This window comes from Punica granatum, chromosome 5 (genome assembly GCF_007655135.1).
Source record: "Punica granatum isolate Tunisia-2019 chromosome 5, ASM765513v2, whole genome shotgun sequence".
Lineage (NCBI taxonomy): Eukaryota > Viridiplantae > Streptophyta > Magnoliopsida > Myrtales > Lythraceae > Punica > Punica granatum.
Genome location: NC_045131.1, coordinates 4,311,198 through 4,329,385, shown reverse-complemented (window position 1 = coordinate 4,329,385; position 18,188 = coordinate 4,311,198). Strand labels below are relative to the sequence as shown.

The 18,188-nt window shown below is 40.3% G+C and overlaps 2 protein-coding genes and 1 pseudogene across 3 annotated transcripts; all 3 read right to left on the bottom strand.

The window, feature by feature from the left end:
- Positions 1 to 56: 56 nt before the first annotated feature.
- Positions 57 to 2,402, bottom strand: LOC116207889 (annotated as a pseudogene).
- Positions 2,403 to 3,055: 653 nt separating this feature from the next.
- On the bottom strand, positions 3,056 to 6,562 carry LOC116206918 (probable LRR receptor-like serine/threonine-protein kinase At3g47570). The gene is made up of 2 exons (XM_031539754.1): positions 3,799 to 6,562; positions 3,056 to 3,696 (listed from the first exon to the last, which is right to left on the bottom strand). The coding sequence occupies exons 1-2, from the start codon at positions 6,476 to 6,478 to the stop codon at positions 3,341 to 3,343; spliced, it is 3,036 nt and encodes a 1,011-aa protein (XP_031395614.1). The 5' UTR covers positions 6,479 to 6,562; the 3' UTR covers positions 3,056 to 3,340.
- A 6,675-nt stretch (positions 6,563 to 13,237) lies between these two features.
- Positions 13,238 to 17,267, bottom strand: LOC116206809 (soluble inorganic pyrophosphatase 4). Of its 2 annotated transcripts, none has more exons than XM_031539614.1 (9): positions 16,929 to 17,267; positions 15,696 to 15,833; positions 15,557 to 15,585; positions 14,858 to 14,923; positions 14,669 to 14,776; positions 14,439 to 14,504; positions 14,246 to 14,366; positions 14,036 to 14,117; positions 13,238 to 13,616 (listed from the first exon to the last, which is right to left on the bottom strand). In XM_031539614.1, exons 2-9 carry the CDS (start codon positions 15,829 to 15,831, stop codon positions 13,574 to 13,576), a joined length of 651 nt encoding a protein of 216 aa, XP_031395474.1. In that variant the 5' UTR covers positions 15,832 to 15,833; positions 16,929 to 17,267; the 3' UTR covers positions 13,238 to 13,573. The 2 variants fall into 2 exon arrangements, with proteins under 2 accessions (XP_031395474.1, XP_031395473.1); XM_031539613.1 differs by having other exon boundaries at positions 16,988 to 17,264.
- Positions 17,268 to 18,188: the final 921 nt, after the last annotated feature.

Below are 18,188 nucleotides of genomic sequence, written 5' to 3'. Positions count from 1 at the left end.
CCAAAGCTGTAAATGTCCCCTTGTGTTGACACCTCCCCACCAACTCCATATTTTGCATCAAAGAAGGGCCCTTACAACTTACCAGTTTATTGATACTAATGCTGCGATCTAGCATTCAAGTAGATACTGAAAGACAGTCGATCAGTTTTACCTGGTGCAACATAGCCGATAGTTCCTCTAATCCCGATCGCACTACTCTGTGTTCCCGATGCTTTGACCACAAGAAACTTTGCTAGGCCAAAATCACTTACATCAACCGAAAAATCAAGAAGAACATTGCTCGGCTTTAAGTCAGAGTGAACTATCGGTGTTTGGCACTGATGGGGGAGATAATCTAATGCTGCGGCCACATCAATGGCTTTGTTGAACCTCTGAGTCACACTTAAGCTTGTGTTATCGTCAGCTCCTCCAATCTCACATGGGACTGGGTGCAACCACCTATCGAGGCTCCCATTGGGCATGAACTCATACACTAGAGCCTTGAAGTCTTCGCCTCGGAAATCGATGCCTGAGCAAGAAGTGATGATCTTGACAAGGCTCCTATGCCAAATGTTCCTCAAGACGTCACTTTCAGCCATGAAGCTCTTGTTTCTCCCTGCTCTTCAAGTTTGAGTACCTTCACAGCCACAATTTTTTCGCTGCTAGAAAGAACACCTCTATAAACTGCACCAAAACTTCCTTCGCCAATCATATTTGCAGGAGAGAAACCATTTGTCACTCGAGAAAGTTCACCATAAGATAGATTAGGAAGTTGATCCTTGGTTGAAGAAGCAAAGCCTGCGCTTTTTGACCATTTCCAGCTATAAAGAATTATGGCAATGAATCCAACTAACAGGGAGAAAATCGAAATTGTGACGCTAATCACCAAAACCGTCCTCTGAGATGATGTTCCTTCAGGGTCTTTCTTTGTTGCTCTCTCTTTTCATTTCGGCAATTGCATGAAAAAGTTCCTCCACAGAGGCCATTATTTCCGACAACTGAAACCGTCCTAAGGTTATGAAAGATTCCACTGTTTTGGCACTTCGCCCTTGAAATAATTGAAGGAGAGATCAAGACTCTCGATGAAAGGGAGGTCAGCTAGAAACACAGAAATTTGGCCTGAAAAATTGTTTCGAGAGAGATTGAGAGTAACTTTAGACCTCGTAGGTTTGACAGAGACGGTGGGATGGTTCCAATGAATTGGTTACCTCCCAAATAGAGGTATTCTAGCACCAGAAATCACCTAAAGTGGGTGGAATTTATCCAGACATGTTCTTCTCTAAAACATTTACCACCCTGAGATGGAACCAGACCAGTTAAATAGTTTCGCGCTAATGATAGTGTTAAGATCGACGAAAAGCCAAAGAGTTCTTGGGGCACCACGCCAACTAGGAGATTCTCATCAAGATATAGTTCATTCAGGTGTGGGCAGTTCACCATACATTAACCCAAAATGTGACAGTATATTTTGTAGTTATGGCAATTATAGGCGGAAATGCAACGAAAGTTTGTGCCTCTATCTCTTATATGAAAATAGCGTGACTATTTATTTTTCATTTTTCATAGAATCGTTCTATCTTTATTATCATTAATTAATAATTTTACTTTCACAAAAGACAAGTTAATTTTCATTTCTCGTCAAGGACAAAAAGGTGTAGTTGTGATTGCTATTGATGTTTCTTGGCTCTTGTGTCTTTCATGGTTATTATGTTTCTCCCAATACATATATATTTATATATATATATATATAGGTCCTGACCCTAAAAATGAGGGTAGAACCGTTTATATATGAAAGGTAGTGGTTATAGGGCATGATGTGTGTCATAATTAATGTTACACGGCTAAAGGGCATTTAAGTAATTTCAATAAAATTAGAATGTATTTGAGGAATATCAATAAAATTATAAGGGTATTTTTGAAAGTGAAATGCGAAGAAAGCTTCACACTTTTATGTTTATATATATATATAGATAATATATTTTAAAATCTTTCAATTTTCAAATAAGAGTCTAAATATAAATACATATTTTTGAGCAAAATATGCTATCTACTAAATGTTTTCAAACTTTTCGTAATTTTAAAATTTTCTAAAATTAGAAATATTTCGAATTTGAGAATTTCAAACTTTACATATATTTCATGAGTATCTCGATCTTTAATATTGTTTGAGAGTAATTATTTAAATGAATAATTTAAAACAAAACATATTTTCAAAACTTTTAATAATTTTAAAAGTGACAAAGAAAATGAATCACCTTTTGTCCCCCTCCAAGCACGGTCGCCATGCCTAATTTTCAATGAATATTCGTTCAAAGCATACTGGCAAATGCAGAGTTCTCGCGGCGGCGAAATGGGAGGAAGTATTTTAGCTCGAACATGGAAGCATCTAATTTGAACCCACAGATCAACTGCCACCGTGCCATAGGAGGTTATTGTTCGATGTCTTGTACAGAAAATTAAGGGTCAATTGGTGGCTAATTTCTGTCCCTTCTGGGGAACACTTTTTTCATCTGTTATCCGCCGCTTTTTTCAATCCCTGACCGGATTAGGCAAATCTTCTATATATCCTGCTGGATGTCTATCAATCAAGAACTCTTTGAAGCAATAGATCTGAGGCTTCTGGGAAATCTAACATACCTAAGCTAGCCCGTAACCTAATTCGATGCAAGCTAAGCTTTTCCCCATTCAAATGCTTTTCTACTTCCAGCCCCAGTACAGCGGCTTGCTTTCTGTCCTCTTCATCTTTTTCCTTCTTGAGTGGGCTCTATTTCGGGCTCTCTGTTCCTCACTCCCTTTCGCTCTCTCTTTCAGCTCGCTCACTCTCCCCCTCCCTTGCTACACTCTCAGCAATGGATTTCGGGATCACTGTGGTCCCTGTGGATTGTGCCCAACCAGGAAGCAGATCGAAGATTTCCTGGTCGAACAATGCCTCATGAGATATTTTTTCAATCGAGTGAGTGTCGATATTTTCTTCTTCGACTGCTGCGGTGCATGTCCTAGTCCCCTTTAATGAACTAGCAGCTAAGAAATTACTCCATTGGTCGAACTGTAGGCAGGAAAGAAAATGGGGAGGATTCCTTTCTCCGGGAGACTAACAACAGCGTCTACCTCTCACTGCAGTTGAAAATGTCTAAAACTGCAGATGACGGACAAAGGGCCTCTTAAGGTTTATGGAGCAAAATATCTGTATGTTCAAGCTATTTCTTCCTATGGACATCGAACTCGATATTTCTCTTATATAAAAGACAGGGTCAAACACCAAACTTACAAGCTTAAAGTAGCATTTAGTGCAGAACACGAAAGAGATCTACAAACAGGTGACGGATTAATGCTTTCTAATTATATATCGAGCCCATAACTTTCACACTCTGTTTCTCCTCCTACGACCTTGAAGAACATCCTGGGCCTTTTGCAATTCTGCAGCTGCTCCTCCAGTGTTCATCCTCTCATTTGGTTGCGCAGCCGAGCACATGAGCCCAACTCTGAGGACCTTAAGCAAGCACTGCCGGAGGTTTCCTTGCACTCTCCCTAAGCAAAGCAATGGGTCTAGCACTTGATTCAACCCATCAGGAATAGATCTCTCAACAAATCCGCGGAGGTCAAACTCGCCACCGAACATGGGATCGGTTGGTCTCTTCCCTGTGAACAGTTCCAGCAAGAGAATCCCAAAGCTGTAGATGTCCGCTCTTGTCGACACCTCCCCGCCAACACCATATTCTGCATGAAAGAAGGGCTCTTAGAACTTACCAAGCTTATTGATACTAATGTTGTGATATGGCATTCACGTAGATACAGAAAGACACATTCGATCAGTTTTACCTGGTGCAACATAGCCAATAGTTCCTCTAATCCCGATCGAACCGCTCTGTGTTCCCGATGCTTTGACCTTGAGAAACTTTGATAGGCCGAAATCACTTGCATGAGCGGAAAAATCACTGTCGAGAAGAATATTGCTCGGCTTCAAGTCCGAGTGAACTATCGGCGTTTGGCATTGATGGTGGAGATAGTCCACCGCCGTGGCCACATCAATGGCTACGTTCAACCTCTGAGTCACACTTAACCTTGTGTTGTCCTCAGCTCGTCCTATCTCATTCGGGACTGGGTGCAGCCACTTATCGAGGCTCCCACTGGGCATGAACTCATACACTAGAGCCTTGAAGTCTTCTCCTCGGAAATTGATGCCCGAGCAAGAAGTGATGATCTTGACAAGATTCCGATGCCGAATGTTCCTCAATGCCTCACACTCCGCCATGAAGCTCCTTCCTGCTCCCTGCTCTTCGAGTTTGAGAACCTTCACTGCCACATTTTGTCCGTTGCTAGGTAGAACGCCTTTGTAGACTGCACCGAAGCTTCCTTCACCAATCATGTTAGTAGAAGAGAACCCATTTGTTGCTTGAGAAAGTTCACCATAAGATAGCTTAGGGTGACGACCCTCGGTTGAAAACGTGAAGGCATTTCCTCTTTTCGACCTTTTCAAACAATAAAGGATTATGGTGGCGATTGCTGCTAACAGGGAGAAAATGGAGATTGTGACAGTAATCACCAAAACTGTCCTCTTAGATGAAGTCCTTTTACGGTGTTTCTCTGCTGCTCCCCCTTTACACTTAGGCAATTGCAAGGTGGAAGGTCCTCCACAGAGGTCATTGTTTCCAACAACATGAACTGCACTATGGTTACGAAATATTCCCCTGTTTGGGACTTTGCCCTGGAACTTATTGAAGGAAAGATCAAGACTCTCGATGGCAGGGAGGTCAGCTAGAAACCCTGGAATTTGCCCCGAAAATTTGTTTCTAGAGAGAATGAGAAACTTCACACCTCGTAGTTTTGACGTAGAAGTTGGAATGGTTCCATTGAATTGGTTAGCTCCCAAATAGAGGTATTCCAGCACTTGACAATCACCTAAAGTGGGAGGAATCACTCCTGACATGTTGTTCTCTGAAAGATCTAATGCCTGGAGATTCATCAGTTTACCAACTTGAGATGGAATTGGACCTGTTAAGGAGTTTCCTGATAAATTTAAAATTGAGAGCGAAGAAAGGCCGAAGACTTCTTGGGGTACTGGACCAACTACACGGTTCTCATCAAGACGTAGTCTATTCAGGTGCATGCAATTCCCGAGAGAAGCAGGTATAGTTCCGTCTAGCCGATTGTATCCAAGATAGAGGGAAAAGAGCGAAGTCATGTTGCCAGTGGAGGCTGGAATCACTCCTGAGAGATTATTCTCACGGAGGTAGAGTCCCTGCAGCTGTGACAATTTGACGATGGAGCTGGGAATTCTCCCTGTGAGCATGTTTATACTCAATGCAAGAAGCTGCAAATTTACGAGGTTACTTATACCTGAAGGTATGGTTCCTGATATGAAGTTTAAGCTCACCCAGAGCTGAGTCAAACTGGACGAGAAATTTGCAATAGAATTAGGCAAGACGCCCTTGAGCCTATTCTGAGTAAAAGACAGCACTTGTAGTTTGGTGCAGTTGATTAAGGAGGTGAAAAAGCTCAAATCATCTCCTTCTTCGGTTCCTAGATGGTTTACTTCAAAATTAAGCACTTGTAGATTCTTTAGACCTCCCAAGTTAATTGGGACTGGTCCTACAAGGGCATTCCTGCTCGCGTCTATCATTCTGGCCCGAGAAGCATTGGCTATTGAGCTCGGGACCAGTCCTGAGAATTCATTAACACTAACTAACAGGTCTTCTAGTTTCGGGAAAGCTAGGAATAGATCAGAAGGAAGAGACCCACTTAGATTGTTTACTGCGACGGAGAAGATGAGAATGGATGAGATATTGTAGAGAGAGGTGGGAATATGACCAGAAAGACTGTTAACTTCTACAACAAGATATTTTAAGTTGGGGAGACGTCCAAGTTGTGGCAGTATGCTTCCTTGGATGTGATTATCACCTAGAGAAATCTGGGTGAGCGCAGTGAGATTCCCCAGCACGGAGGGGATTTCACCGGTGAAGTGATTTGAGGAGAGCTCTATGCGGGTGAGCTTCATCAGAGAAAAGAACTGATCAGGGAGTTCTCCTCTGAGATTGTTCCCATTCAAACGTAGGATCCGGAGGTCTGCACAATATGTCAGATTTCTCGGCAGCTCTCCCTCGAAAGAATTGTTGGAGAGACGAAGTTCCTGTAGCCTCGACAACTGACCGATCTCTTGGGGCAGTATCCCCTTTAAATGATTATCATTGAGGTTGAGGACTTTCAGGAAGGTAAGATTCCAAATATGAGGAGACACAGGACCAACCAGCCGAAAGGATGGGAGTCGAAGTGCCGTCACACGCTGATGCTTCTTACCGCATATAACTCCGGTCCAAGCACAGAAGTGGATTGAATCATTCCAAGTGTTGAGGGCATCGTACGGGTCGGAGGCTATCTGACTTTTGAAGGCTAGCAATGCTTGGTAATCTGTTTCATTGGTAGGACGGGAAGCGGCTACTCGGTAGAGGATGAACATGAGAGCAAGGATTTTCAGAGAGCAATTTGGTGTCTTTGGAAGCATGTTTATGAGTGTGTGGGTTTGGAGTTTAATTGATCAGAGGGACTGAAGTGCATACGTGCAGCTTCAAAGCCTTCAACTACACTTGTATATATATATATATATATATATATATATATATATAGGCGAGAAACTTAGAGGTGCTCGAAGATGAGCTGAAAATTACAGCAAAGAAAGCTGAGACTTATTTAGGGGAAATGAAACAGTAAATCACGAATTTTCCATTTATTTTTTTACGTTTTATCACAAATTAATTTTTTTGTTGAGATATGTTGGAAAGAAATCACATACTTATATGAGATTTGGGTTTACAAACCAATCAGTTTAAGTTTTTGGATTGTAGATAGGCTCAAATCCGTGTAAATTCAACTAAGAATTTTACATTTTTTTTCTAAGAAATACATAAACTTGTCATTTGTTGCACCATCTACCATCCGTCTATTATTCCGTCAAGCTTGATGATGTGGCTAACTAACAGAGCTGATGTGGCTAACCACTGCTTATGTGTCCGTCTGTATGTACGAGTGAGTTGGCTTGGTGGGGCCAGATAACATGAAATTCGGGACGACTTTGACGAGTTTTGCTCGTCGCCACGGTCCATGTCTTTTTTAGCTGTATGATAGATCTCTCTAATGTTCAAATTAAGGCTAGCCTGTCAAAATCTTGTAAACAGTTTGGCGCTATTGAATTATCCACAACCATAGGTCTGGAAGCATCACCCTTCACCGATGCAGCGGATTCCTCATTTATTCTCCTCGTCAAAACGCTAGTTGATCTTTGATTTAATGGCTGGGACCATAGCTTATGACATACTGTTCCACGGAATGCAACTTGAAATAATTAATTTTCAAAATATTATCTTTGTTGGAGTTAATTGGAGGTGTGAGAGGATAAAAGCATGTCCCATACCAGCTGAAAAAAGAAAAATTAGGTGGTTTATATGGACAAAGGTTCGGCAGCTTAGTTTAGACTTTTGGGCTGCAGATGGATTCAAAATCCGAAATAAGTCCATTTTATCTTAGAATTTATCCAACTAGTATCAGAACCCAAGATAATAATCCTAGGTATGTAGGCCATCATAGTGCGGTGTAGTGCGAGCCTCGAGTGGGGTGCACCCATAGCCGACAGTAGTCCCCTATCAGGACTTCGTAGTGAGGGCAGGTGTGTGTCTACACAGTGGTTCCGTCGAGTGGTTTAGGTCACATGAAACGCGAAAGACTACACTATATCACATGAGAGCGGGATATTGGAGTTAATTGAAGGTGTGAGAGGACAAAAAAGTGTACCACTTTGATTGAAAAAAGAAAAAATAGGTAGTTTATACGAGACGAAGACTCAGTAATCTAATAGCTTAAGCTTTTTATATAAAAATTCATTGAGCTATCTCTTGACAGTTGGCAGTTGCCATCAATTCGAATTGCCGACAAGTTGGTTGGCAGTTTTCCCTCATACAATTCTATCTAGTTGCTCCGCAATCTCGTACTTCACGGAACGACTTGGCCTAATTGCTGGCATAGACTTGTTCAGAACTTTGAGTTGGAATCATATGTAGTACTGCATTTCACATGCTTCTTTACCCTCCAAACAATCGGATGGAAATGCACGCCCAAAACTGTGTTCCTTAGGAGAGAGTTGCTCAGAACCCGTGGAAATTGATAGAAACGTATCTAATTATGATGAACAAAATATATAGTCGTTTGTAGCAAAACATTAGAAAGTATTTAGCTCATAAATTGAAGCATCTCGTTTGAACATTCAGATCAACCGGCATTGTGCTCTATGAGGTAAAACTTCCAATATCTTGAACAGTAATAATGAATAATAGGTGGCTAGCTTCTCTTCTTCTGGGGAAGACACTTGACTGGTTCGATCCATATTATTTTCTCGAGTCTATTAATTTTCCTTCTTTTGTATGCAGAAGTAGTGCGAACCAGAAGCATTCTAGTTACGTACATACGCAATAATAATCTTGAATCGACGTTGCGACAAAAGATAAGAAATTAAGAATAGATGGCACGTATAAATATCGGTTTTCCTTAACCATTTCCAGATGAAAACATTGGACTGCAACGATATTTTTCCTGTGGTTCCTGGAACATGGATTTCTTGAAGAATCTGGCCATGAGAAAATGGGGGAACCTACTCACTTGTTTAATGCTAAGAAGTGTCCTGCAGTTTAATCCACCGATCATGTTTTTCCCTTCCAAAATCATCCCGGTCAATTTGGTTTTTTGGTTGTATTCATGCTTTAAATTCTTTAGACCAACTAATTGCCATTATGGTCTTCGGCCTTCCCGAGCATTGAGTTGTCCTTGTTAGGGGAAGGACGGAAAGAGCATGAAGACATCAATTTATTTGACAACTTGATGCAGGAGAATGCGTTTCCTGCAGTAACTCTTAATTATGAAAGGCTCTTTCATAATCAAGGGTTGGCATTGGGAACTCTAGGTGTTGGCTTTACTACTCGCAGCATGCATCACTGGCTCCACCGGAGAACTTAGTGGTTTTGAAATAATTCGTAAATGCAATAGTGAAGTTCTGCTAGAATAAAAGAAAATTTCATGCGACTAATGGAAGTTACATATAGTGTCAGTTCTGGTGTTGAAATTCAGTTCGCATTTTATGTGCCGCTTTTTTCAGTCCCTGGCAGGTTCCCATAACATTTCTATGGGGACCATCTCAAAGATTTCAAGTAGGAACTTCAGGTTCTGCAAAGGCAAAATGCATCAGCTAAAAGAAAGGATAATCTGGCTTTTGATGGATGGTATTGCTCGGTATTCCGTTTCATTGGTTAAAACTGGATGCTGCTTTAGAAGAAGAAGCTTCCATTATGATGAAAGAAAGGATGAAAAAGAAACTCGGTAAGTTTAGAATCATGTTTCTGTCCGTGGGTGAAATTTCCTGGCAAGCAGAGAGACCTTTGTTCAACTTATCACATAGGCAGATGTTCAATCTTAAACTTTAAGGCTTAAATAAACCACCTCCAGTACTAATAGAAGAAGAAAAATAAACATATAAATCCAACAGCTCAAGAATGCTTCTCCTTCAGACAGATCTCTCGAAAGAGTCTCCTCAACTTCCAACTTAAGTTCCAAATTTTGAGATATTTTCTGTTAATCTATATTGGTCTGACCTCTCTTCTGCTTCAGTCTTCGGTAGAAGCATATATATCTGCGACAAAACAAATTAGGAAGAACGATAATAGTATATGACCACATCAGTCTGAAGATTTACGACCTATATACTGGTTTTCTTTAAGTTATTGATGTGGAGCCATTTAGACTGTAGATTGCCACATGAAACTATGACCAAGAGCTTTTACTTAAAATTTGTACGCCTAGATAAGAGTACGTACCTGAGTAATTTGGCTATATAATATACTTATTGGCATGCCCCATGCACAAATGTAAATGATAAAATGATCGAGCTCGAACTCCACTGCCACCATGGACTGCCCATGTACGTATCTCGTTTTACCAAGAATCAGAGCTCACATACATGTTCTTTTTAAGGATACTGGAGCAACACATTACCTGTTGGAACTCCGTAATTAATAGAAACCGAACCTGGAAAAATAAGTTTGACACCTGTTTTCTTTGGACAGTCTCAAATAAACTTACAATATAAGATAGAATAAAAACAGTATGAAAGTACTGTTTAGTGTTTTCATGAAACTTCAATAAAAAGCATAAGCCTTCATTGGAACAACAATCACGTAGGTGAAAACACGTCAGAGGTACTATGATTTTTCAATAGGATTAAACTTCCATCAGGTGCCTCATTAAAAGAAGAGATTTACTGAGACCAAGCGGAGAGCGCCACATCGTAGTATGTAAAATTATTGTCGGTGAGCTGCCATGTTATATAGCAAGATTCTTATTATTTAACGAAAAACTTATTATTTTTAAATATAATAAGATACCTATTAAATAATAAAAAAACTTACCTTTCAATTAGAATTTAACACGAACAAGTTATATTACAAAATAACAAGAGTCTTATTATTTTTTAGACCATCCTTAAAATGCTCCTTACTCTAGCAACACTCTTTTCACTCCCGAAATAAGATATCAAAACAGTAGTAATCCTTTATCGAGTGAAGTTAAATCAGCCATTCAAAAATGCAGTCTTCAATAATTTTATTCAAACACCTTGTAACTCGGACTGCCCCCTAAGTAAACTATAATTCACACATCAAAACTAAGGCTAGACAACGGTAGTTTGAACAAAATTATCGAATACTCGATTCTAGCATTGCATTTTAGAACTGATTCGAAGTTGATTCGGAAAGGGACTACATGCAACACTTCTGATTCGAAGTTGCTTCCTCGAGCTTTTCTGTCCTCCCCCATTCTGTATCTCCTCGTGTCTTCTTATCTCGTATTTTGTTTCCCTAGTTATATATACTAGACACTAACCATTGCTAAGCACGGCACACATTAAATCATATAATTGGTTAAAAATAGACTAAAATAAATGATTTTTTTTTCCATTTCCATTTTCTCCACTTGAGCGTGATTTTTCGATAATATCAATTATAACATGAAACTAGAATTACATATAAAGTTTTCATTTAAAAAATTATATATGCAGAGGGAGGATTTAAAAGTTGCAAAATCAAAAGAGGAATGGGAATAGGAAATTAGGATCGGATGAGACAGCGAGAATGAGACAAGAAAGGGGTATGTGAACATTGTGAAGTACCGGGTAGTTATTGTGTAATTTTACCAATATAACCTCATTTTAGTGGCTTATATAAGCTAAAGTATATTTATTTAATATGAATGATTTTAAAAAAAAAAAAGGGCCTTAATTTTATATATATATATCTTAGATGTAATCAACGCGCCACCAGAAAATTCGAAAAGGCTGGCTTATATTAAATAGTTCAAAATGGGCCTCACTTAAATTAAAATCGAATGGGCCGACAAAAAGGCTCAAAGCCCATGTAACATATATATACGTAGGCCCAATGAATTACTTTGTTTTATTTCTATCTTTCCAAATAAGAGTAGGAAATTACTCCATTAGTCTCACTTCAGTTGAAAATGTCTTCTTTGTAATATTTCATTCGACTTAAAGGCAAGTACTACTAAGGATTGTTGTCTTTAATGTTGGGTCAAGCATATTTACATCCTAGGCCATGCGCCAACATTTTGTACATCCAAAAACATTCGCATGTCTTTATTTGTCAGTCGAGAATGCCATGTACTTATCAAGTGGCTCTCCAAGTTAGCTGCTCCTTCAGTGAGACTCATGGAGTAATTTCCCAGCTGCAAAAGGAAATTGTTCAAGTTATCTCTTCACTATGAACGTTAAACTCAAAATATCGTAGTCCATTCAGCCGTCGAACCTCCAGGACCCGATGAACCTCCTCCATAGCCCATTGAGTCAGCCAAAACTCCTAGGCCCATCTAGCCTCCGGGACCCGACGAACCTCCCCCCATGGCACATCGAGCCCCCTGGAGCCGTCGAACCTCCAGAGTCGACGAGCCTCCCTCTGGGGCCCATCGAGCCCCCTAGGCCCGTCGCGCCTGGCCGGAACCCTTAGGAACGATTAGGAAAATGGATCAAAAGGGAAGCTTACAACCAGGAACAAGGCAAGAAGCCCCGGCCCTGACTAGCAGATCATGATCCCTTGTCTTGATCTCTCAATCTGTATATTTTATTATATATACTTGTTGAATACCCGTACGTCGCACGGGTGCAACTTTGAGGTACTCTAGGCCTTTCAGATATGACATAGAGGTGGGATGGTTCCAGCAATTTGATTGTTGCCTCATAAGTCAAGCAATTCCAACACTAGGCAATCACCTGAAGAGGATGGAATTTCTCCTGATATGCCGTTGCCTGATACATTCAATTTTTTCCGAGGTTCACCAGATTGCCAACCTGAGATGGAATTGGGCTGGTGAAATAATTAGTAGGCCTAGTGAGAGTGAAGTAACACCAAAGAGTTCCTCAGGAGCAGTTCCAACAAGGCGGTTCTGGGAGAGAGAGAACCCATTCAGATATGTGCAGTTATTCCGTAGCGTTGGTCCCGTTAAAGTGGCTGAGAAATTTCCGATAGAATCCGGCAACAGTGCACCCTTTAGTCGACCGTTCTCTCTAATGAAACAGGATCTAGTGGGCTACAGTTGGTTAAGGACATAAGGAATCTCAAATCATCTCCTTCTCTGGTTCCTAGAAGGTTGCCGCTAACACTTAGCTGTTTCAAACTCTTGAGGGCACCCAGGGTCTACCGGAACCGGTCTCACAAAGGAATTGGAAGATAAAAGAAATGTCCAGTGGTTGAGAACGGTTGGTTGTAGAGGTTGGAACTGGTCCTGAGAATCTATCAATGCTGAGATAGAGCTCTCCGAGTCTCGGTAATGTAACAAGTACGAGTAGATCGGAAGGGATATTACTGGTTAGATTTTTCTCATCGACTGCAAACATTACAATGCATGAGACATTGTAGAGTGAGGTTGGAGCGGAACCAGAGATCCACTGATGCGCCAAAGACCGTTTGCCTCCAAATAGACGTGCAAAAGGTCTCCACTATCAGTTACATTAGTCGGTAGCTCTCTTTCGATAGAGTTGTTTTTGCAGTTCTGGAACCAATTTTTTGCATCTTCATAGCAATCTTCTATTGCCATACCTATAGGATACACCTGCAAACTTCAGCATAGCCAATGCAGAAAAGCCGAATTTCCGTTTTTGTTTTTACGAAAGTGAGAAGTAAGCCGAGATCCACGGAACTATTAACCTTTTTTCCTCCAATTCAGTATATACATAGGACAATATCGATATCAAAAATCCCATCAGTAAGGATGATGAACATAACACCGAAAGCCTATTGTCTTCTTTTCAAAAAGAGTAACATGGAAGCTGTAGGAACCAAAAATACAATTCTTAAGAATGTATGACCAAATACTGATGAACAAATGCTTGTTTACAGAACAAACAGCAAAGTACATACTACATAATACTTTGCAACAGAAGATAGAAGGAGACCTATATATATATATATATATATATATATTTATATGATATCGCCATCATCTTTTTCAGGTATGCAGTTCGAATGGAAGCATTCACTTTGAAGACACGGATCAACTACCGCCTCAAGCTCTCTACGATGTAGTCAGCATACAGATTCCTTCACAACCAAATTGGACATGTTAGTTAATGGAATCTATGTAAGCAACCAAACCTACATACTTCCAGATTGTTCATAATGTAATAAGCAGAATTAAGCATCGAAATGTCAAAAGTGGTCCTCCTAAAAATCTGACTTCTCTTGGACCATCTTACTCTCCCCTGATAGAAAAAAATTCAGAGGGAAGAGGAAAAGGAAAAGGGGTGATTGCCTTCATTTTAGCCTTTTACTGATAAACGTGAATTTCATACTACTAGTTTGTCGGCCATAAAATCTCCCAATCAATGTCAAAGAAAACAGCTTGCAAGGATTATAATGCTATAAAAATAAAAAATAAATAAAAAAGAGAGAGAACTGCAACATATGGTATGATTGAATCGATTAACTGAGCAGAAACCGAGAGAAGAGAAGATACATACATGGAATGCTGTATGGCTTCATAGGCAGCAGAGGCAGGCAGGAAATCATTAACAGCCACCTCCTTGTTCTCGTTTTTCTTGTCTGATTGGTTTCTTAAGGAAGACTTTTACAAATACAAGGAAGTATTGTGCATGTCATCTCACCTATAAGCTAAAGCTGCAGAAGCTCATAACCAGAGAAAAAGGAAGATTTTGCCGTTGTAAGGATACAATCTTCAAAGAAGCGACGAATTTCTGCCAAGCGATGTGGTGGGAGCTCCTTGATATCATTGAAGTCACGGTACTCGGGATCATCAGCACAAACTGCAATTATCTTGTCATCTTTCTCCCCCTGCATGCCACAGAAATTAGAACCCTTCCACTAGTTCAGGAAATAAATATATTCTATCTATAGGATGTGTACTTGATCGATCATAGGCATGAGGCCAATTGCTTTAGCCCTAAGAAAACATCCTGGAAGAACTGGTTCCTGTTGCAAATCAGAAATGCAGTAGTAAGCAAAGAGATTTATTTAGATCTTTTATAGAAAGCAGCAGTTGGTTGTGGTGACAATTTACAAGAAGAGAAAGATGTAGTGTGCATATATTTCAATATCATCACGCATTATCACTAGATGCGCGAGGGATCACCTACCTGCATGATGATCAACACATCCATAGGGTCATTGTCCTCACAGAGTGTTCGAGGAATGAAACCATAATTGTGGGGATACACAACCGATGAATACAGTACACGATCAACCTGCATATACAAGCACGTTAGCAACAATTGAATGGTCTAATCGAAAAAGGGGGGGAAAAATTTGCAAGAGTTAATTGAAACCTTGATCAGTCCACTCTTTTTGTCAAGCTCGTATTTAACCTTGCTCCCCTTACTGATCTCAATCACCTGCAGAAATGATGTTTTGCTTTAAATATGCTTTCAATAAGCAAATCATTAACATGTTGGACGAAGGCACCTGTTTGTTCCATATATTAGAGAATTTGGGTAGGAAAAAGAAATCATATTCCAAACTAAAACAGGGTAGAGCAGAACTACAATAGGATTTGCTACAGTTATTGTTAAATATATTCTGCATCAGAGTAATAAAGTCGTTCTTTCTATCATTATTCGTTGTAACAAGATCCTCTAACTATGTTTAACTATGCAAAAATTCTGAGCTAGTCCAAGAAAAGTTAAAATATCAGAATCTTAATGAATCGACATAAAATTAATTTACATCACACAGCCTATTGAGCTTTGAAGGTCACAATCTCATATCTCAATACGTAAGCAACATATCCAAATAGGAAGCTCTGCGGAACATGGAGAAGCATATCCTATGTCTAAGTTATGTTTCAGATCATGAATAAACACTTCTAACAAAAATAAAAAGAAAATCACGTGTGAGGTATATGCGTTACATAGCACTCTGATATTAGAAGTCCTATCAGTATGGCCCCTTACTAATAATATATATATATATTATTACTAAGAATACTGAAAAAGAATCCTATAGGTACAACATCTTCATGAACTTACACAATTGAAAATTGTAGGAGCTCCAGGTCCTGCACGAAAAAGGAAGGTGCATACATCAGCAATCATGATATTGAGACAATAAAAAGAAAAAACTGCAGTTCAAGGTGGATTTCTCAATGAATTTTCTCTCGTGGCATACCTATCTCAAGATCATGCCACGGATGTGCAGCAATAGACCGCCTGGTCAAGGACGAAAGAATCCTTTCATTAAGAGGTGGATGGGTAGAATGGGTAGAGTTGAAGGCCTTGTGAAGAGTCTCAATGGGAGGAGCCATTACTGCAAAATGCACATATTAAGAGTTCAATAAAGACATAGTTACCTCAGTTAGATCAGCCAATACAAAAAGCAGCATAAATTTACCAGAAGTTAGGCACATTAAATTATACATAATTGTCAACTCATTTATTTGGCCGTGCACAAAAGGATTATGCAAGATGGCACTTTAGCACAATAATAGTCACTAAGATGGCTGGTCCCACAACTAAGACCTTTAAAATGACCACAGTTTCTTATCCATGTAAACAACGATAATAACATCAAATAAGAAAGCTTTCGGAAGAAAAATTATTCTACTATGACTTCAAATCCCTTTTAACACAATTCCACATGTAACTACGCTTATGCAAATGTTTTCAAAACCATTCCATAAGCAGAACTTATTGAACAAGGTGGTTCTCAACATTGATTGCCTTGATGCTTTTGCATTTGAAAACAATTTGATGACTTTCGAATGATGCTGCCCTGCCAACAGGCCAAATAATTCTTCTTGCAATATTACATGGATATGGACCTCTATCAAGAATGTCACAGATCCAAGGGTCTGAACTAAAATCACAGCTGGAGAAAAGCGGATATAGATCTGAATGAATGTGACGTGATTATCAGCATAGAAGGATCTGAACTCAAAAATAGTTTGAAGGCTGGCGAAATGGTGCTTGGAGAAAGATCAAAGCATGCATCACATTAAAATTAAACATCGACAAACGAAAGCATGCAGCAGCAGCATCTTGGGGAAGCAGATGCACTTCATACGCGAAACATTCCTAACCCGAAATATCTCTTTCCCGAAAAAATCATCGTCCGAGACAGATTCCCGCGACCCGATTCTCCCACAGTCGTGACCGTAAATTGGAAAAAGGGAAAAACTGATCTTATTGATCACAGTCAACAAACTCGATCTCCTGACTAAACACGAAGCTCGAACTACCCGACCCACCCGTCACATCAACATACATGCAAGTAACAAACTCGAGCTTTTGTGCGTCGACAGTACGGAAAGCACCGTGTCAAAACCTCGACACGACTAAGTCAAGCAGATCAGCAAAGAGAACACCATAAACAGTAAACACAGACACCACCACGCATCCTCACCAAAAAACCAGATGAAAAAAACGACGTCCAGAAGATGCAAGCTCAGGACCGAGACGTACCCGCAGCAGTCCAAGTTGTCCGGAGCCTGAAGTCCTCCTAATATAGGGAAAGCAGCAGAGCACAGATCTCGATGAAGGAAAGCGTAAAGAGCGGAGGCGTGAGGAGGCAGGGAAGCTAAAGGAAGAAGACGAGTAACAGAAGGAATAAAGGTGGGGAGAAACCCTAGAAATGGCGCTCAAGAAGGGGAAAGGGGAAAGCAGAGGGACGGAGATGAGCTGTGGCTTCGGTTCCGTGCGTCTCTCTGTCTGTCTTCCCGCTCTCCCCTCCGCCCTGCCCATTTAAAGCGTGTCGGCCCGTCACCGGGAAATGGACGAAAAGTAAAAGGACGGAATCGGAATTTCTTGGAAAGAATTGGGGCGGAAATGGAAAATTTTGCAACTACCTTATTCCTTGCGTTCGAAATGAAAATATGCTTCTCTGGGCGGCGGATATTCTGCGGATGCCAATTGCGCCGTGTGCTCCAGCTGGGCCGCGTGAGTACGTGTCCGCGGGGGATTGGGTGGCAGGGGGATGGGATGTGGGGCCCGCTGGAGGGGACGGGCGAGACCGAGTTCGTAACGGTCGTCCGGCCCGTTGACGTGGGAAGTTGGCAAATGCGTTTTGAGTGGGGGTTGGGAGGGTGGGTTGTCTCTGTTACGGCTCCGCTCGGTCGAAGCTAAGGTTTTTCTTTTTTTTCTTTTTTTTTTTAAACCGACGACTTTAATAATGATAATAATTAACATTAGATGGTAAATTTCAATCATAAGATATAATGCAATTGACAAATTACATTTTATATAGATAATATTTTACCTTTTATGTAGAAATTGAAAATTCATCCAAAATCAGGGCAAAATAAATTCTTGCATGTGAATTAAATGCAATAAGTGCCGCAATAATATGTCTGTGATTCTCACATAAGAAAAATGCTCTGACTCGTAAAAGGTCGCATTTGGTACTACGGAGGAAGGTGGGATGAAGTTTAAAAACGGCACGTACAACTTCGATGAACAATTCAATATGCTCTTTCATAGCACATATTCGACATAATATTCTTAGCTTTTAGGACGACGCTCGTGGTCGTGATATCGCAAAATATAATATCTATTAGTGAAGGACAGTTCGATCAGTAGGATTCTACTTATGGGAGCTGCGAGGCCAGCATCACAAGTCGCTAGCTGGGAGAAGGGGGTTAATACATTAAATTATCCAGGATCCAAG

Excerpts from the sequence above, each read along its gene's own strand:
- LOC116206918 (XM_031539754.1), bottom strand. The coding sequence starts at position 6,478 with ATGCTTCCAAAGACACCAAATTGCTCTCTGAAAATCCTTGCTCTCATG. Across the intron at positions 3,697-3,798 it reads TATTGGCTATGTTGCACCAG|AATATGGTGTTGGCGGGGAG; the intron begins GTAAAACTGATC and ends TCTTTCATGCAG.
- LOC116206809 (XM_031539614.1), bottom strand. The coding sequence starts at position 15,831 with ATGGCTCCTCCCATTGAGACTCTTCACAAGGCCTTCAACTCTACCCAT. Across the intron at positions 14,924-15,556 it reads CTCCTACAATTTTCAATTGT|GTGATTGAGATCAGTAAGGG; the intron begins GTAAGTTCATGA and ends TCATTTCTGCAG. Across the intron at positions 14,118-14,245 it reads TCGTCGCTTCTTTGAAGATT|ACAAGAAAAACGAGAACAAG; the intron begins GTATCCTTACAA and ends GAAACCAATCAG.